Source organism: Monodelphis domestica, chromosome 1 (assembly GCF_027887165.1).
Source record: "Monodelphis domestica isolate mMonDom1 chromosome 1, mMonDom1.pri, whole genome shotgun sequence".
NCBI lineage: Eukaryota > Metazoa > Chordata > Mammalia > Didelphimorphia > Didelphidae > Monodelphis > Monodelphis domestica.
In genome coordinates this window covers 154,217,182-154,238,309 of record NC_077227.1, presented here as the reverse complement: position 1 = coordinate 154,238,309, position 21,128 = coordinate 154,217,182, and the positions used below count along the sequence as shown (strand labels likewise).

Below are 21,128 nucleotides of genomic sequence, written 5' to 3'. Positions count from 1 at the left end.
CTGACCTAAACCAAATTCTTCCTTGCTGACAAGAATGACATAATTAATGGAGAACACATCCAGAAAATTCATCTAATAACTTCAGTCTTTAGACAAGTTATTGGGGATTATGTATGTAAGGCAGGAGTTGAACTTAGATCCTCCTCCTGACTCCGTCCACTATGTCCTCTTCTGTGATTAAGAATGATTAATGTTTTCCTTTAGTATAAGAGCTTGATCACAACCTTCATGGTTTCCCCAGCCAAAGCAAGAAGCACCACAAACAGGAATCAATGGGGCCAGATTTTTAAATATTTTATTACATAATCTTTTCATGGCACCATCAGGAGTAACAGAAAACGTTATTCCCAGTTTCCAGACCACATCCTGAAAATATATATTTTATTTATATATTTATATTAATAACACCCTACCCCATAATCCCACCACCTAACTGTAGATCTTTCGCTTAAAGCGGGAAACTATTCTCTTCAGTAAGAAAATATATATGGCAGCTAAATGAAAAATACAGTTAGAAGAATTACTGGAGCAGCTTGGTCCTGGGAAGTGGAAAAGGGTTAAGTCTCTAGGCTCAGCAGGATGTGCAACTGGGATCCATTAAAGGTGGAGAGGTATAGTGTATAAAAAGGCAGCGGAAATTCAGGTGAGCTCTGGCTTTCTTGGTCCATTAGGAGATGGCCTTTGCCTCCGGGAGAAAGGCTTCCCAGTACTTCACCAGCTGCAAAGAAGCCAGGGTAGGGGACAGTGAACAAGCACCCCAACAGAGCTGCCCCCCAGCAAAGAGGGATGGCCATTGTAGCCAGAGAGCTTCCCATCTACCTGTGGCCACTTAGCGAATAGCTCACTGAGAACTGAAGCACAGAAAAAAGGGAGAGAGCAGAACCGAGCTTGACCACTGCCCACTGTCCTGCCCACCAGACCCCATGACACCACGCCCCAGCAGCCCGATGCCTGGGAAGAGCCCGCCTGTCAGAGGGAGTCAGCATCAATGCCAGGCTGGTGTTAGTCTCCTGCACCTAATTTGATAACAGAACTCTTCTCAATGGCCAAGGCTGGGGCCTCCAGGTGACACACTGGGTGATGGCATCAGAAACTTGTCAGGAAGGAAGGAACCACTTGGGAGAATTCTGACTAGAAGCATGTTTTCATGAAGAAATGAGGAACACCAAGGACTGTCCAGGGACAACGTCCATGGTGCTGAGGGTGCCAGAGGGTCAGAACCACAAGCTCTTGCCTATGGAGGCATGCTTGAGTCACACGAGCCTCCCACTCAGCCTAACAACACACAGAAGACAAGGAGGGCTCTTTTAGTTACTCAGCTTGACTTGAGCCTCTCGGGGGACTGAGACAAAGCCTGTACAAAGCCTGTCCGTTTGGAAGGGCCTCTGAAGAAAGGCGGCAAAAGGATCTAAGGCAGGAGGCTGAAACATTCACTCACCTGCTGCTGTGAATACAGAAGAGTTTCAAGGTATTTGATCACATGGTTTCTGAAGTCCTTGGATTTCTCTTTCTATAGAAAACAAGAGAGAGCACTGAGGAGCTCTGGCAAGGGAGGGGGAGGGCTCAGTGGTGGCCTCAGAAAGTAGAGCCAGGCTGGGGTTGGCCATACAGGGCAGCGCACTAAGCACCCAAAGGCCAGGAGCGGGGCCCCTGGGGCAGTAAGGATGGCAGCTCAGGCTCCTGGTGCCCCAGGGCCAGAGGGACAGTAATATGCATTGAAGCCCTGGAGAGGGATGGGGGTGGAGCCTGGCAATAGCCCTCACTCAGAGCCACGAGGCTGAGCTTGCACCAGTTCCTAATGAGAAGAAAGAGGAATGAATGTTTGAGAGAGAGAAGCTCAGGGCACGAATGAAAGGGAAGCAAACCAAAGCCAGAGAGAAGCAAGGGAGCCCGATCATACCTCGAACCTTATCACTTCTCTGCGGACCACTGTTGAAATTCGTTCAAAGTCCCTTTCGTACTGAGTCACACGCGACTCCCACTGGGCAGAAAAGGGGGGAAAAAATTTCTCAGTGTGTGCTGATGAGCTGCACGCTTTATTGTCCATCACTCCTGCCTCCTTCTCTCTCCAACGGGCATCGCTCCACACCAGTGAGGAAGCAGGGAAGTATTCGGCAGCGGAGCTCACTCTGGATGCTTCCGTGTCTGTCCTCTTTGCCAAGGGTTGGTTATAGGGCAAGATGTTACTGAGTGAATAGTCACAGGCTATTCGGATTCACTGGTAAAACTAGCCATCTTGATGCTTTAAGGGAGTCTAAGAATACAGGTCAAACTGTGAAGAGAAAACTTACCAAAGGGCAGAAATAACCATGGCAGGACACACGGAAAGGACTTATTTCCCCTCTAGTGAGGGTGGCACTATCCTTATGGGGTCAGATACTGGCTGAAAATAGATGCAGGGCATAGTTCTGTATATAAAATAACAATATTATCTTGAATTGTCAAGCTTGTCATTTGGGACACTCGTACCTTGGATAGTTTAAGCTTTCTACCTACCTACTTTGAGCCTAGTTCAGGAAAAACAATGGAAGAGCTTGCTATACATTAGGTCATTGCTGTGCATTCCTATTTGGGGGTCTCTGGGTAAAAATTCTGGACTGGTCTGCCATTTTCTTCTCGAGGTCATTTTACAGATGATGAAACAGTAAGTATCTGAGGCCAGATCTGAACTGGGCAAGCACCTCTTTACATTAGGAGTTCAGAGGGTTGTGTGCTGCTTTTATATTTCATATCAGCCCTAGGCTGTAGTAGTTAGTGTTAAAAGTGTAAGATGAATGAAACCTCTTTTGTGCAAAAGTCTATGTCTGTATGGGGCAGGAATAACATATCCTTCCACCTGCATGGACTTACTTCTGTAATTTCGTCTTTGGCTTGCTGCAGTTTGTCAGGTTTATTGGCCCACAGAAGCCTGGCTTCGGTTTCCCGTTTCTTTTGCAACATGGTCTGGGCATCCTGCCAACGCTGCCAAGTCTTCATTCGATGGTCAAAGGCACCCTAGCAAGAAAAGTGAAGACCAGTCATTTCAGCATTTAATAATAATCCTGGGGCTAGTACATGCCTCGGGTATGAGTAGGGAGGCCTTATATACATTGTTGGTACTTGGACAGAAAGACTAACATTTAAAAGCAGTGCTCTTGAACAGGTGGGATTTATATCAGAAATGCAAGGCTAGTTTAATATTAGGAAAACTATCAATATGACTGACCACATCAATAGTCAAACAACATAACCTCAATAGCTTCAGAAAAAACCTTCAACAAAAATATACAACACCCATTTCTATTATAAATATAAGAAAGCACAGGAAAAAAACCAGGCCTTTACTTAAAATAAACCCACACAAATCATCAGCATTTCTATATATTTCCAATGAAGTCCAGTAGTAAGAATTAGAAAGAGGAAGTTCACTTAAAATAACTAGACAATATAAAATACTTGGGAATCTGTTTGCCAAAACAAACACAATTATGTGAACACAATTACAAAACATTTTTTACACAAATAAAGTTAGATTTAAACAATTGGAAAAAACATTATTTGCTCATGGGTAGGCTTAGCTAATATAATAAAATGACAATTCTACCTAAACTAATTTACTCATTTGGTGCCATACCAATCAAACGGCTAAAAAAACTATTTCATAGAACTAGGAAAAACAATAAAATTCTTCTGAAAGAACAAAAGATCAAGAATATCAAGGGAACTAATAAAAAAAATGTGAAGGATAGTGGCCTAGCAGTACCAGATCTTAAACTGTACTACAAAGCAACAATCATTGAAATAATCTGGTACCGGTGAAGAACTAGAAATGGTAGATCAATAAAGAGATTAGCAGTAAATGACCTGATTAGCAAACTAGTGTTTGATAAAACCCCAAAGATCCTAGCATTTGGGATAAGAACTCACTATATATAAAAAAGAAATTGCTGGGAAAACTAGGAAAAAGTATGGCAGAAACTAGGTATAGACCAATATCTCATATCCCATACAAGATAAGGTCAAAATGAATATATAATTTAGACACAAAGGATGATATCATAAGTAAATTAGGGAACAAAGAATAGTTTATCTGGAAGATCTATGGAGAAGGGAAGAATTTATAACCAAACAAGAGATAGAGAACATTACAAGGTGTAAAATGAGTGATTTTGATCTCTATACAGACAAAACTCAGATTAGAAGGTAAACTGGAAAAAATTTTACAACAAATTTCTATGATAAAGGTCTCATTTCTCAAATATCTAGAAAACGAAGTCGGATTTATAAGACTACAAGTTATTCCCAATTGATAAATGATCAAAGAATATGAATAAACACTTCAGATAAAGAAATCAAAGCTATTGATAATTATGTGAAAAAATGTTCTAAGTTCCTCTTGATTACAGAATTTAAACAACTCTGAGGTATACCACCTCACACCTATCAGATTGGCCACTGACAGTAAAGGAAAGTGATAAATGTTGGAGGGAATGTGGCAAAATTGGGACACTAATGCATTGTTGGAGTTGTGATTTTGATCCAACTTTTTATTAAATTGATCCAACCACTATGGAGGGCAATTTAGAACTATACCCAAAGAGCTATAAAACAATGCATACCCTTTGACCCAGTAATGTCACTACAAGGTTTGTATACCAAAGAGACAAAAAAGGGGGGGGGGAAAGGACCTACTTGTACAAAGATATTTGTTGCTGTTCTTTTTGTGGTGGCAAAGAACTGGAAATTAAAGGTTTGTCCCTCAATTGGGGAATGGTTGAACAAATTGTGGTATATGATAGTGATGGAATAACTATTTTGCTATAAGGAATGAACAGGATGATTTCAGGAAAAGCTGAAAAGATCTACTAGAACTGATACAGAATGAAATAAGCAAAACCAGGAGAACACTGTTCCTAGTATTAGCAATATTGTGGAATGATCAAATGTGAAAGACGTGGCTATTCTCAGCAATATAACAAACCAGTACAATTCTGAGGGACTTACGACAAAGAATGCTATCCACCCCCAGAGAAAGAACTGTTGGAGTAGAAATGCAGTTAGAGGTAATCCCCTAGATCTTGGACTCTATGCTAGACTCCTCACTGCTAACAATAACCTCTGGTGAGTCTACTCTCTGGTTAATGACTCACAGTATTAATGAGTAGAGAGATGGTCACTGAACAAGACTTTTTCTCCATGATTATATGGATATTACAAATTAGGAAAGCTGAGAAATGAAATTGAACGATCTGCCTGGGAATAATACTAGGCCTTAAAAGGGAAGGATGCTGACACAGATATAAGGTAAGTTCATGCTGGGGATAGGGGACAATGGCTACCAAACATAGATAGCAAAAGAGAAGATATAATGTTTATGAAGAGAAATAGTTAAGGCTGGAAAGAGGTTGCAGCCAGATGGTAGGAGAACCAGTAAAGGATTGTTTTTTTTTTTTAAATTCTGTAAATGATTCCAAGAGGGGTGAGGAGAAGGCAAAAAAACTAAAGGTTTCTGAATGTGGGAGTTAAAAGATCAAATTGGCATTGCAGGAATATTATTGGTACAACAGTGTTTAGAGTGTATTTTGGGGAAAAGATTAGATAAAAGGAGAACAGTTAGGAGACTATTCCAGCAGTCTGGAAGAAGGGTGATGAAAGCCTGAACTAAAATGTCAGTAGGAGTGCAAAGGAGCAGAGAAATATAAAATAGAGTTAATTTTTTTTTAATTGATAGGATTTGGCAACTGACGTTTTGAGCCCAGGTGAATCAGAGACTAGGCAGTAGTAGTTTTAAAAGAAATGAGAAAATTAAAAAGGCAGGTTTTAGAATAATGAATTCACTTTCAGACATTGCATTTGAACCGTAATTGGGCCTTCCAGTGCAGATTTTACAATACAGTGTAAGAAAGGGCTGTGGTGATCATATGATTCAACATCCAAATGAGGTCTTGAGAAGTTAAAAAGAATATTCTACTGTCCCAAGATGGTAAATGGCAGGATTCAAACACAGGTCTTCTGATTCCAAATTCAGTACTTTTTCTATCATATCTGGCTGGGAGTTGGAGATGCAAGACTAGAATTCATGAGTCTAAAATGGGCCTGGAGAGAAGGTGAAAGAAAAAAACAGAAATTCTAAACTGTACAGCAACATCACTAATAATAGGGAAGAACCAGTAGCTGGAGAGGGAATGAGAGGAAGACTAGGGGAAAGTGACCAGTCTGTCCAGAAGTTTAGTAACTAGGGAAGAGAGGACGTCTGGTCACAGTATGGTGTATACTCTAGATTTGGAGAAAACAGATTTTAAAGGGCTTAGATGAAGGTTAGGTAAGATCCCAGAAAATTACAACACACAGGGGAAATCAGTATAGGAGACACAGACATCCTCAAGAATTAAGGAAATTAAAATCTTAAGACACAATGGGACACCATTTAAATGAAAAAGGAAAAACAGTAGTCTCCTGAAGAAAGCAGCGCTGATATATTAAGGAACTCATTAACCAATTTAGATTTAAAAAAAGTTTTACCTAAATAAATATAAAGTATCCAAATCAATTTTATGAAACAAAGATCTTAACCTAATCTTAGAAAGAGAAATTGAACTAGTTATAAAGGAACTACAAAGCTTGGTGTAAGTATTAGGTCTGAATCCCAAAAAGATTTTAAAAAGGGGAGGGGGGATAGCTGGGTGGCTTGGTGGAAACCTGGAAAGACCTACATGAACCAATGCAAAGTGAAGTGAGCAGAACCAGGAGAACACTGTACACAACAGTAATATTTTATGATGAAAATTTATCAATGACAGCTATTCTTAGCAATATAGTGATCTAAAACAACCCCCAAGGAGTCATGATGAAAAATGCTGTCTATCTCCAAAGAAAGAATTGATGGAGTCTGAATGCAGACCAAGACACAGTATATTTCACTTTATTTCTTCACTTTTGTTTGTTCAAGTTCTCTTCACAAAATGACTAATATGGAAAGATGTTTCATACCACATGTAAAATCTCTATCAGATTGCTTTTAGTCTTAGGAAGGGGAGGGAGGATATAGGAAGAGAAGTAAGATGAGAATTTGACTCAAGCTTTCAAAAAATGAAGGATAAAAATATTTGCTTTTTCAGGGAATTGAGAAAAAAAATTTTAATGGGAAAAAAAAAACCTGGCACAGATGGTTTATGTCAGTTCTAGCAAATGTTTAAAGAACAATATCCATAATACACACATTATTCTTAAAACCTAAGAACTAAACACTCCCTAATACCTAAACCTGAGAAGGATAAAGCAAATGAAGAACTACATGCCAATCTCTATAATGAATATAGATATAAGAATTTCAAGTAAAATCCTAGAAGAGGGCTATATAACTATATAAAAAAAATCATGGTCAGGTTAGATTAATAGCATACAAGATGATTCAACAAGAAACAATTATTAAAAACAAAACCACTCCAGACCATATAATTAATTAAGAAGCAGAGTCTGGCCTCTTTTATACCTTTCAGGAACAGACCTTTCCTTAATTAATGGCAGTCCAAACCTCAGTGTCAGTTCTCATTTAGTGCCCAGGTCTGAAGAGGTTTGGGGGACACCTATGGGCCTTTGCCTGCACATGGCTTTTGAGGTAGAGATAAGAGAACAGGGCCTTCTATAGTTCACTTTCCCAAGTAATATTTTTTTAACCTACCTACAGCTTAGTTGATATTACCAAGTAACACAGAAATAAGTGAATATTGTGGGGTGACTATCATAAATAACAAGCAAATACTTATATAAAATTTCAAACAAAAAGTAAACTGTTATGTGATAAGCAGCATCCTAGGTGACAGACACAAAGGCAAAAAAAAAAAAAAGAACGTCTCTGTATTCAAGGGACATATTATGTTGTATCAGAGAAATAACATGTGCCCATAAGAAGTAAACACACATACACAAAGTACAAGGTATTAGGGGGAGTAACAGAAGTGTGGGGGAGGAGAATAAGGAAAAATTTCATGTAAGAGATGAAAATGAACTGTGTTTTTAGAGATAAAGGTGAGGCTGAGACTTTACAGAGATAGAAAATGGATGACTACATGGGAAAAACAACAAGAAGGCCACTTTGAGTGGACCACAGAATGTGCCAAGGGGAACAATGTATAGTGAGTCTGTACAGATATGTAGAAAAAGATTCTAGGCTCAGAACAGAGGAAAAGGAAACCACCCTCATTTAATGAAGCTGGAGCCACAGGGTCCTCCAGGAGAGGATAGTGAGTGTCACAGCCACAGTGCTTAACTTTACTCTGGATCAACCTAGTCAAGTGATCACTTTTAGCCACCAATAGCCTTCCCAGGTGCTGGGGAGCCTTGGAATGTCCAAAGAGTCCTTTGCAGAGCTCTGCTTGGAAACAGTTCCACTTTCGGAGAGCTCCAATATCAGGACATGGCTAGTTCTAGGACTGAATGTTGCACAACTCCAAAAACAACTTTCTATTATGAATATAAACTGTTAACAGTGATCATCTCTTGCTATGTCTTCCTTAGTGCCCCATGGCCAGAGGGTGGGAGATAGAGGCCTGTTACAAGTCAGAGACTCACCTCCTCTGATATTGGGCCTAGGCAGCAAACAGCCCTGAGGCTGGAAGAACAGGAATTGAAACTTATCTCTGAAGAAGTACTTGCTTTTCAGTTTGGAGACACTCTTAACTATTTCTTTGTTGCCTCAATGAGTAATTATGTCAGGAAAGTGGCATGCATCTGGAGGTCACCAGTGCCAGGCCATGCCAGGGCAGGCTTTGCTATTGCAGTGACTACAGCGGTACCCCACACAGGGCTCTTGGCTTATAGTTTACTTTCTTTCCTATGGTGCTGAACCCATTTCTGTGTAGTGCCCACATTGATAAGAAAAAAAGTCTATGGAGCAAGTTTCTTAACAAAGGCCTCATTTTTGAGACATACATTTATGGAACTGATTCAGATTCAAAATGACCTAGTCTCTAAAACTGATAAAAAGGCAAAGGATAGGAACAGCATGTTCTTAAGGGAAGAGCCCTATGAAAAAAAAGGTTCCAAGTCACACTAATAATTGTAGAAATGAAAATTAAAGCAACTCTGAGGTTCTACCTTATACTGGCAAAGCTTCAGGAAAACAGACATTTTAAGGAACTCTTGGAGCTATGCAATGGTCTGACCATTCTGGAACAAACACTAAAGTTACTAAACTGTACAAACCCTTTGGCCTAGCAATGTCACTAATAAGCCTATGCCCCAAGGAAATGAAGGAAAGGACTCGTGTGTATAAAAATATTTCTGACAGTTCTTTTTGTAGTCGCAAGAACTGAAAACTAAGAGGGTATGGAAAGTATAGCACTTAGCAGAGTACATAGTAGGTGCTTAATACATTCTAAATGACTGAGGGAATCCTACTGTGCACTAAGACATGACCAAACAGTTAAGTTCAGAGAAACTTGGGAAGACATATATGAACTGATGCAATAACCACAATTCCAGATGACTAATGATGGATGAACTATGCTGCTCACTTCCTGAGAGTAGTGATGGATTTAAGATGCAAAATGAGACACACTCTTTTGCCCATGGACAATGTAGGAATTTGTCTTGTAGGACTATGACTGTGTGTGTTACAAAAGTTTTGTTTTTCTTTTCTTCTTTTTCTAATGGGTGTGTGTGTGTGTGTGTGTTGGTGATGAAGAAAAGAGATAAGAGAGAAAATAATTGCTTAATTAACCCTCCTAAGTACTCCATGGAACAAACACTTATGAGCTATTAAGAGGGTAAAGCACAAAAGACTGTCAAAGGTTTCTGGTTTAAAGGAATCCACAAGCCAATTCTGTGATCACCTTGGCTAGAATAAAGAGATGATCCCATCATGTACTTCTCAAGTTAGAGTAAGTAATACAAATTTATTCTCCACAGTTCTAGTTGAATTAAACCTTCTAATAGTTAATAACAATAGATCATTTAAATGTTTGCCAAGAGTTTTACTCACATGATCTTATTTGATTTTCTCAAAAACCCTATAAAGTAGGTGCTGTTGTTAAGCCCATTCTGCAGACGAGGACACTGAAGCTGACTGAGTTTAAGTGACTGGCCTAACCTGCAAATAAGCATCTAAATCAGGATTTGAATTCAGACCTTTCTGATCTAAGGTCCAGCACTTGAATCACCTGTAAGCTAAAGGACAGAAAAACAACTTTTTGCTTAGTAAGCCAGGGGCAGAAAGAGAGGGTAAACCCAAGAGATACTTACCCTGACTATGGCCAGGAGGCGGATGTAGTCACTCAGGAGCTCAGCTAAGAGGAAGAAGTCATTGCTGGCTTGTTCCTGGTGCAGCTGCTCGATCTTCTCCTCCACCTCTGCCAGCTGGGAGAGTGCCCGGGACAGGGCCGTGTTGTCCTCAGAGCTCCCCAGCATGGCGAGACTCTTTGCAAACTGTGCTGTGTTTAGTGCTAACTCTGAGAGATGGGGAACACAAAGGGAAACATTTTTTTTTAAAGAAACCCTTACCTTCCTCTTGGAGTCAATGCTATGTATTGGCTTCAAGGCAGAAGAGTGGTAAGGGCTAGGCAATGGGGGTCAAGTGACTTGCCTAGGGTCACACAGCTGGGAAGTGTCTGAGGCCAGATTTGAACCTAGGACCTCCCGTCTTTAGGCCTGACTCTCAATCCACTGAGCTACCCAGTTGCCCCCAAGAGAAACATTTTTAAAAGGATAAAAAACCTTTTATCTTATTCTATTCAGAGTTTTAATAAAACATCCAGTGTGACCCTGGGCAAGTCACTTCACCACCACTGCTTAGCCCGAACCATTCTCCTGCCTTGGAACCAATACACAGTATTGACTATAAGATAAAAGGTAAGAGTTTTTGCCCAGGATTCAACAGGGAGTAAGTGATTAAGTCAGGATTTAAACCTCTGGCCTCTGCCTCCAAAGCAAGTATTCTTTCCACTTTACCATACAACCTTGCTAGACTTTAAAGATGTTCATGAAATCTCATACCAAATCCCCCATTACTCTTACCCACTCTGTGGTCAAACTTTTACTGTATGGAGATCCCTCTCTCCAAGGCAAGGGCCAAAAAGTTAATGTGATACAATTCCTGGAGATTAAGAGGGGGAAAATCCCAAACTCCTTTCAGAATACATAGTGCTTAAGGGCTATATCACCTGTGCAGTAACCAAAACCATCATATATGCTGCAATAAATGGGACAGTCACTTTGCAAGAGATGTATGGAGACTGCTGGTCTGGGGTTTAAACCGGTCAAATGAGAAAACCAGTAGAAGCAAACCAAATGCAGCTACTCAAGGAAGACTCCAGGTCACTGGGTGATGCAACAGGAGTCAAGCCAATAAGCAAGCAGGACCACTGAACACTCTACAGCTGCTGCTTAGTCTTATCCTCTGGACATGAGTTTGCATGAATGTAGCCCATGTCCACACACACTACATATTTCTGCACAATCAAGGCAGGGTGGAAACAATACTGGCTTGAGGAGTCCGGGCCCCTGCTATTCATCTTTAAAAGGGAATAATGGCACCTGCCTTACCTACCTCATCAAGCTGTTGTGATAAAAAGGAGATCATGTTAGAAGGCATTTTACAAACTCCAAAGTATCATATAAATCTAAAGGACCATTATGATCCAGTATATAGCTTATATTCTTCACTTCTTTCTGTTACACACTGTTCAGGAATATTTTCAGAGAGCAAAGAAGAAAGAGATCAAATGAGGCCAATTTAGCTGGCTCTTAGCAGGTGTCACTAAGGAAAAGGCAACAGTATCAGAAGCCAAAGTAAAACTAGGATATTCATGGCTTTTCTCCATCCCTCCATCTATATTGTATCATTAAAATGGTAGAGCAAGAAGTACTGTTACTTAAGATGGAAACCACCACCTAGCTGTGTGATCCTGTGCAAGTCATTTAACCCTGACTGCCTAGCCCATGCCACTCTTTTGTCTTAAAACTGATATTAAGAGAGAAGGTAGGGGGCAACTGGGTAGCTCAGTGGATTGAGAGTCAGGCCTTAGAGACGGGAGGTCCTAGGTTCAAATCTGGCCTCAGACACTTCCCAGCTGTGTGATCCTGGGCAAGTCACTTGACCCCCATTGCCTAGCTATTACCACTCCTGCCTTGGAACCAATATATAGTATTAATTCCAAGACAGAAGGTAAGGGTTTAAAAAAAAAAAAGACAGAGGGTAGGGCTTTTACCAAAGAGAGACAGAGAGAGGTGGAATCCAACAAAGTAAGTGATTTATAAGGAAACTTATGTCTTAGCACAATGCTGTATTTGGACTCCTCAGCTAGAAAATAAGAAGTCACTCTTCTGCCAGGAAATACAAGCTATATCTTTAAGATCTAAGCTCACCCTAATAGATGCAATGAGCCTTTAACTCTTATCTAGGGACCTTGAGAACAGCATGCCCATGTCTCTGGTTCTCAGGTGCCAGGCATCAATTTCCACTGATTCCAAGTACATTCCAGAAACCATTACCTTTCCTATGGTTGACTAGAGTTTCTACAACAGTATGTAGTTTCCGTAAGCGCTGCTCCTCACACTCCACCTCTTGAAGCTTTTCCTCAAACCACTGTAAAGAGACAGGCCAGAAATTGAGGTGTTTTTTTTTTCCTCTCCTGAGGACACAATTATTTGAAAGTTTTCTGCTTCCCTAGAAGTTTCCAAGTTAAATAGCTAACCAAACCTTCTCAAGTTTGTAGCCTAGGGTCTTTGGGAAGTCTAATGGTGACTGAAGAACCAACAGTTGAGAGCCTATTAAGAGGCAGTGTGATAGAGTAGTAAGAATGCTGGTCTTGGGGCAGGTTGATGACTCAAGAGATTGAGAGCCAGATCCTAGAGAAGGGAGGTCCTGGGTTCAAATCTGACCCTAGACATTTCCTAGCTATGTGACCCTGGGAAAATCCCTTAATCCTGACTGCCCTTGTTATACTTCTTCCTTGGAACTGTTACTTAGTATTGATTCCAAGGCAGAAGGTTTTTATAACAAAACAACAACAAAAAAGAATGCTGGTCTTGATAGCAGGATAGAACTAGGTTTGAATCTTGACTCATATTAGTTGTGTGATCATTGGCAAATCACTTCATCTCCATGAACCTTAGCTTCCTCATCTGTAAAATGGGGATTAAATCTGTAGTTTCTCCCTGACAGAGTTGTTGTGAAGATCCAATGGAATGATGCATGTAAAATGCTGTGCAGAATTGAAAGCATTTTATCAATGTCTAATATTATCATTACAAACCCCAAAGAAGACAAAGGGGCACAAGGCTACTTACAATGTCAGACTCATTCATCTTGATGGTCATCTTGCTCACGGCATCAGTAGCTTTGTTAAACATCTTGAGGAGACCAGCTCCACTCAATGTCTGTGTGCTCACTGCTCGTGGCAACTAGAAGACCAAGGAGACAGAGGCGATAAATCATACTTGAAAGACATCAGCCATTAGCCCTTCCTAATTAAATCCAACTTAATGTCAAACAGATGGCAGTCAAATCTGTCTCTCAAAAGAATACACTTGCCCAAACTCCCTAGCTCTCTCTCTCTCTCAAGAGTTGCTAACTTTATCTCACACCAGCAAAGGTTTTCTTTTATAAATGTGTTAATGACCTGTAACAAACTTAATTCTTCAACGAACCTGTGAAGTAAGGGTAAACTAATCACATCTAGTGGGGAATCTTGGGCCTGGAGATGTTAATAAGAGGCTAATGAAGCAGATTTTTAATTCTGGAAACCACTGTGAGAAAATTCTATTGTACATGAATCATTAAACTCAAACAAAAATAATTTCAGATGGATTTTTTAGTTTTTAAAAGGGTTAAGATAAAGGAACCTAATATCAGTATAGAGGCAGGATTAACAATTCAGGACCATATGAACTAGAGCAAAATTCTTTAGCTCTTATAATGTGCAGAAGGAAAGGCAGTCACATGTAGTAAGTGGTCAAGTGACCTTATGTTGAAATCTCCCAACCTACCTGGAGGACCTGAACTCCTCAGCAGAGTTGTGTTTAGTCAAAAGTTCCCATGGACTAACATCATAAAAAAACAGGACTTAACACAACTTAGGGAGTTCTTTAAAAGATATGCTGTGTACTCAGCAGGGGCAATGGAACAGGGAAGCTACAAACACAAGTACCTCATTATCTTCATTTTGCTTTCATCCAATGGAAAACTATCAGAAACAGAAGCATTTATTTATGATAGGGCTAGTCATTAATGCCATAGCTCAGATGAGAAGACTAACACATTTGATATGCAGAAGCTATTTGAAATGTCCTATTATGTGCAGTCTAACCATGTCCCTAGATCCGACCAATGAAAAGAAAGCAACCATTTTCTAATGATTTTAAGGTTTTGAACTTTGATAAGAAACAAGCTAGTAAGGAGACCACAAATTAGAAAGATTCAAAACATAACATACACTCTCATTTATAATTTAGTATAGTTCTGAGGTTATTCTTTAGTTTTTAATTATTACCCCCCATCCCCCCTATCTCTTAGCACCCTCACTGTCAGGTACACAAATATTACCTGCAATGATAATGTCTCAAAGGATTACTGTTTGGAGACTGGAGGCAAGAGGTTTTAGTCTGACTTTCAAAATCAAATCTTTTGACATATATGGAGATTAGAAGAAGGGGATCAAGATACACTTACTGTAGTGTTATCTCTATATACTAGGTACTCAATAAACCTTGAGCAAGTGAACTACTATACTCACTACCCCACTAAAGTAAAAGGAAACTCTAGAGGCAGATAGCCCTCTGAAACAGCTTCCTCTGCCAATACTTACCTCTTCCTTTTCTAAGAACTCTCTGACATCAGAATCCTGTAGCATGGTGGGATGGTTTACAATCCTCTGAAGATACCTACAGGAAAGGCAATGCATTCCATTAATTTACTGGAGGTCTTAGAGCAGTCACATAACTTATATAATTCTGTTCCTTGAAACAATCATTTTCCTCACTTAAAACAGTTCCATCCTGATTAGGTACTTGGTTATGACTCAGCTAGTGAATGTATTCTAAATTACATTTTTAACAACCTACCAGGTAAAACATTTAAAAAGCAGGATGGGATTAAACTTTCTGAATTCAAGAGAGGAAGAACAAAATAGTACTTTCCCCCTGGGATAGGTAAGAGATCTGGAAATATTTAGAATAAACTAAAACAGAGAGGAAAAAAATCTCACAAACTCAACTTAACTTGATTTATCCATCTCAAGTAATTTAGTTTCTATTCATCTAGCCAAAGTATTATCACTAAAAATAGGTTTTAGCTCTGATCTCAATTTAGAAGTCTTTTCTTTTGGAAGTAAATAGTCATCTTTACTTAGCCTGATCTTATATTAATCAGGAAGATACCTGCTCTTAAGAGCACACTTACCTTTCTAGTGCAGCCCTTCTTTTTTCAAGAAATTCAGCAGAAGAAGAATCTTCTTTTCCAACCTTCACTTTAGTCATTCCTGGAGAATTTTAAGAACATAATCAACAAACACCCAACAGGACAAATTTGTGACAAAGCCAATGGGTAGAAAAACATCAATACAAAGGTAACATTGCAAAATACAACCAGAAAGCACGACTAGGTAACCAAGTAAGCACTAAAAAATAAAAAAGGGTTAGGTGATAAAGTTTAGCCTTAGCTAGGCTAAATATATTAAAAATAAGGCCTAATTCTATATTCCTTAACCTGAATCTTTATAAAGTAACATTTAGCTGTATCAGCTTATTCTAAGGGCAGATGTTCAATGATGGAGAGACATCTTCAGACTAGGAGTATGTTAAATTATGAAATTCCTAGTTTCTAATGGTACCCAGAAGCAAAATTCCTGATCTCCACGTCTTCAATGTCATATCTAGACATATCTTGGAGACTGGGGCCAAAATTCTCAAATAAAATTAAAGAAAACTAACTTATTTGGTTTCTTCAAGTGATTTCTTTGTCTTTTTTTTTAAGACTCTTACCTTCTGTCTTAGAATCAATACTAATTATTGGTTCCAAAGGGGAAAAGTGGTAAGGGGTAGGCAGCAACTGGGGTTAAGTGACTTGCCCAGGGTCACACATCTAGGAGGTGTTTGAGATCACATTTGAACCATGGACCTCTTGTCTCTAGTCTGGCTTTCCATTCACTGAGTCACTTAGCTGTCCTCCTTCAAATGATTTCTAAGAAATCACTGGAATTCACCTAGCAAAAGCTATGGTGGTATTGCTGAAAATGGAATCTGTATACTTGAGGTAATTATTTCTAAAAATCAGTTTCCTTATCTGTATAATGGGGATAATAAAAGCACCTACCTCCCAGAGATGTTATGAGGAAGAAATGAGATATCTGAAAAGTGTTTAACATAGTGCCTGGCACATAGTAGGTACTAAATAAATGCTATTTATTATTAGCATTAGCATTATAATATTAAAACAAACCTAGAAAAATGAAACCATAGTCTACAACCTTACCTATTAAGCTCTTCTCTGGAGGAGGAGGGACAATGAATCCATTCTGAGAGTGCTTTTCTGAAAGTTTCTCATAGAGTCCCAAAAAATCACTAAATCTTCTTTTTACTGAAAATTGCTTACTTTTAAACATTGGTAAGCTGGTCTTGGGAACAACAACAACAACAACAACAAAAGGAGACATAAGATTAGTTGAAAATAAGAAATTAATCACCCAGATGTCTTCTTTTCAATTACTAAGAAATAATTTCTCCAAGGAAATAAATACCCAATTCCAACTTAGAGTTGAAGTTCAGTGGTTATCTAATCACATACTTCCATTGCCTCCTGATTAAAAGGATGTAGCTCCTGGTTCCAAAGAAGCAATACCAGAGGAATGACAAACTAAGAAGCTAAAATTACCTAATGCACACATACACACAAACCCAACACATGCAACGTTCTCCTCCCTAATAAGAATATCAGTCAGATATACAAGAAAAGACTAGACTCTGTTGGGACAAAGAAAAAGGAAAGTAGCTATTAAAGAAGTTTACTACAGGACATCTGAAAAGAATGAAGAGCTTTTAAATGGGTTGTTGCATTAGCTTATGTGAGGTCCACTGAAGTGACTGCCATACATATTTCTCTAGGGGAAAGAATCTAGTCTCAGAAATACTGGTACACTCTAACACTCAAGGAATTGTTAGGTGGTGCAGCAGAGAGAGGGCTATGCCTGGAATCAGGAAGACTCATTTTCCAGAGTTCAAATCTGACACTTAATAGCTGGGTGACTGTGGGCAAATCACTTAACCCTGTCTGCCTTAGTTTTATCATCTGTCAAATGAGCTGGAAAAGGAAATAGCAAATTACCCTAGCAACTTGGCCAAAAAAAAAAATCCCAAATGAGGTCACGAAGAATGGGATATGACTGAACAATTAAAGTCTAACTCTCAAATAAATTTCATTTCAAACTCTATGGGAAGTTCCTAGACCTCAGAAAAAATTTGATGAGGAGTATCTAAGGGAGCCATTGGAGTATAGAAGCTGGTTCCATTCAGAGATAAGGAAAACTATAACAATGAAATTAAAGAGTTTCTAAGCAGCAAAATAGGCAGTTTCATATAACATAGAAGTGCCACAGCCACCTTGATTATGTGAACACACATCTACTAAGCATAAAGAGTCAGGGTTCTCCCTCAGACTCACCTGGGTTGTAACTTTGTAAGCCACATAGGCATTCATGCCATCTCCTATGAAAGAACCAAGAGGAAACAGAAGTCAGTTCTCTGACCTGTCTAATATTTAAGCAATACTCTGAATCTATGTTAAACCTACTTGAAACTAGAAGTCACATAAGCTTTATAAGAAAGAACCTTGGAGGGGGGCAGCTGGGTGGCTCAGTGGATTGAGAGCCAGGTCTAGAGACTGGAGGTCCTAGGTTCAAATCTGGCCTCAGATACTTCCCAGCTGTGTGACCCTGGGCAAGTCACTTAACCCCCATTGCCTAGCCCTTACCTCTCTTCTGCCTTACAGCCAATACAGGGTATTGACTCCAAGACGGAAGGTAAGGGTTTAAAAAAAAGAAAGAAAGAAAGAAAGAACCTTGGAGAAAGGGTGTGGGAGGATTCAGATCTGAAAATAATAATAATAAAAAAAAGGATAGTTATTTTGCTACCCAGTTTATAACAAAGGCCCCTAGAAACTGGATTCCATTTTGCCTTAGGACTTGTACACACATGTCATAGCGGATGCTGGGCTTATTCCAGTTTGATAGAAGACAATAGATTCAGTTTTTTTGTTCTGCAGCCAGGTCTTATTTATACTCCAAGATCTGCATTGAACCTTAACAATCGATTGGTTGTTACCCTGCCAGTATTTGGGCTGGTTACACACATCTGCCCAAAATGAAACAATTTGCTGGCTGTATCAAAAAGAAGGAGAAGGAAGCAACGGATGTAAAAGGAAACAAGTGGTTCTACCCTTAGTCCAACTTTATGGATGGTTTGCTTTTTCAGATATTTGTCACAGTTCTCTCTATTGCTGCTACAGTACACTGACCTCTCTGATCTCTGATGTTTGCCCAAAGCAAGAGAAGATTTTCTGATTGACTAATGTCATACATATCTCCCTTTTGTGGGGAGACAAATGGTATGTGTGTTTGTGTGTGCCATTTTTCTGAAAAAAGCCTTTGACTGCTGAATGATTTGAGATTCAAGAAACTGGTATTCTCTGCAACAGAGACATGACCTGGTCCACTTGGACATATAAAGGAACCATTGACAATGTGAACACAGAAAAAACATATATTTGAATCTAGGCAGACAGTTTCAGCCCTGAGTTAGGTTTTTTTTTCTTTTTGTTCACCAATGGTTTTACTTTCTCCCTCCTTTCATACCAAACAGGAAAATCTAGTTAACAAAGAGTTACAGTGAGCTCCTAAATTAATGCTGAAAGGGGGTGGAAAATGAAAGAGTTGTCCTAACTCAGAAAGAGCAATTGTCACAGCTTGATCTCAAAGTAGATAACCAGATGTGACAGCTTTTATCAAATATACTCAAAAACTAGTCAAGAAAAACAGAGTGGCTTTCTTTTTCTTTAAACTATACAATTCCTGAGGTCCCTTTTTACCATTTAGCATTTTTAGGCTTCTAAACACTTATCTTCTGCTCCTCACTAATATTCTTTCTTTCGGCTAATTGGAGAGAGAATTAGAAGAAAGGATTCTAATCCCACACTTGCATGCTACCAACTTAAGCTCTGTGACTGTTGACAGGTCATTTTTGAAGTTCTATGCATTTCATACCATTTTTTGAGGAGTCTGTAGGCTTTAACAAACTGCAAAAAGGGTCCACGATGCAAAAAATGTTAAGATCTCTTGATCTAGAACAGGGTTCTCAACCTTTCTAATGCCATGATCCCACAATACAGTTCCTCGTGTTGCAGTGACCCCAAACCAAAAAATTATTTTGGTGGTTAGTTCAAAACTGTAATTTTGCTACAGTTATGATTTGGAATGTAAATACCAGATATGCATTATGTATTCTCATTGCTACAAATTGAGAGGTTGAGAACCACTGATCTAGAACCTAAATTTACAGCTAAATCTAAGTCCTAAATCTGCTTAAATTCACTTTTGTCAAAATGCCTAAGAGTCATTCATAAAATAGCCATATCAAGATACCCCTCAAACTCGAATCTCATTGGGCACTTTCCAAAATGACCAAAAATTATTAGAAAGTCAGTGACATCTTTCTTTAAATTTTGTTTGCTTTATTAGTGCATGTATGATGTACAAGAAAAAACAAAAAGGAAAGGGGAGTTTGGAAAGTGGCCCATGATAAATATTATTCATCTATACTGATTCCCCAAATATTTATAAGAGTTGAGATAAGGTGTCTATAAAGCTGCAGAGGACTTGAGAGAATTTTTTTGGGCCTAAAGATTCTTAGTATTCTAAGTATCTTAAAAAATACTTAGTTATCAAGTATGTAGGAATGAGAAACCCAAGTTGAATAAACAGACAAAATAAACAGAAGGTGCTATAGTGAAGATAGATTTCAACTTATAAAATGATCTTGGACATTTTTTTTGTCTTGGACTTGTTTTCTGGGCAATCAATAGTGCTGGAAACTAAAGACCCAGAAGGAGAGATATGAGCTTAATTAGCTGCTGGGGTAAGGTGAGGGGATAAAAGAATTAGATCTCTAGAGGTCTATAGAGTATAACATTTATTAGCCTCAGGTTTCCTCCTTATTAGTTTAATGCTCTTCCTATGAAATTCTATCACCCCTCTCTTTTTATAATAGTTAATTCTCAATCATCTGTTGAGATTGGAAACATGGGTCAAATAAGGGTGTCTATCCCTTTTCCTCTGTGACTTACTAGTCCCCTTGACTAATCCTTTCAAAACTTAAGTCCAGTACTAACAAGTTTGTCTAATCTTCAGTAACATAGATTTTATGTATTTTAAATATTTTATGTCCTTGGGGTAATTTCATTTGAGAACAAAGTAGGATGCTGGACTATCTGACCAAGTGTTAGATATTCCAGTATCTTTATCAAGAAAACCCCAAATGGAGTCACAAAGTGTTGGTTGAGCAACAAAGAAAAAAATTAGGTTGACTATACTCAACATCTCTTGCTCTTCATTTGTAGTTTAGTATTTTGGGGATGTAAGAGAAAAAATGCAGTGACATTTATAGTTAAAATGTTATCTAAAAGGGCAGTTAGGTGGCATGATGGATAGAGTGCCAGGTTGGTATTGGAAAGCCTGGATTTAAGTCTGGTTGTAGATACTTCCTGCCTATGTGACCCTGGCCAAGTCACTTAACCCCATTTGTCAAGCTCTTGCTATTCTGTTTTAAGAGTTTTTACTAAGAGAGGAAATAAGGGCTTAAAAATAAATTTTCAAATGCTACCTATATGTCCTTTTGTGCTCTCCTGCTCCCCAATAACCCATATTTTTAATCTCTACAAATATTCATAGATGTTCAGAGGTTAAATAAAAAATTTCCAATCTTAGCAACTGAATACTTAACCTCTAGGCATCATTTTATTTTCCCTCTTTTTTTTTTAAACCCTGACTTTCTGTCTTAGAATTTATACTTCCAAGGCAGAAAAATGATTTCCTACTGTCTTTTTTTTTTCTTTTTTAAATATTATTTTATTTGGTCGTTTTCATACATTATTCACTGGAAACAAA

At 38.8% G+C, this 21,128-nt stretch overlaps 1 protein-coding gene across 1 annotated transcript in view; it reads right to left on the bottom strand.

The window, feature by feature from the left end:
• Positions 1-269: 269 nt before the first annotated feature.
• SNX1 (sorting nexin 1) overlaps positions 270-21,128 on the bottom strand; it is a 51,448-nt gene continuing 30,589 nt past the window's right edge. The window contains exons 5-15 of the mRNA XM_007479548.3: positions 17,633-17,676; positions 16,448-16,589; positions 15,377-15,455; positions 14,784-14,859; positions 13,267-13,380; positions 12,469-12,562; positions 10,222-10,427; positions 2,851-2,994; positions 1,901-1,981; positions 1,439-1,510; positions 270-718 (exon numbers count right to left, since the gene is read on the bottom strand). Of these exons, the coding sequence (XP_007479610.1) occupies positions 668-718; positions 1,439-1,510; positions 1,901-1,981; positions 2,851-2,994; positions 10,222-10,427; positions 12,469-12,562; positions 13,267-13,380; positions 14,784-14,859; positions 15,377-15,455; positions 16,448-16,589; positions 17,633-17,676 (1,103 nt within the window). The 3' untranslated portion in view covers positions 270-667. The remainder of the gene's footprint in view (positions 719-1,438; positions 1,511-1,900; positions 1,982-2,850; positions 2,995-10,221; positions 10,428-12,468; positions 12,563-13,266; positions 13,381-14,783; positions 14,860-15,376; positions 15,456-16,447; positions 16,590-17,632; positions 17,677-21,128) is intronic.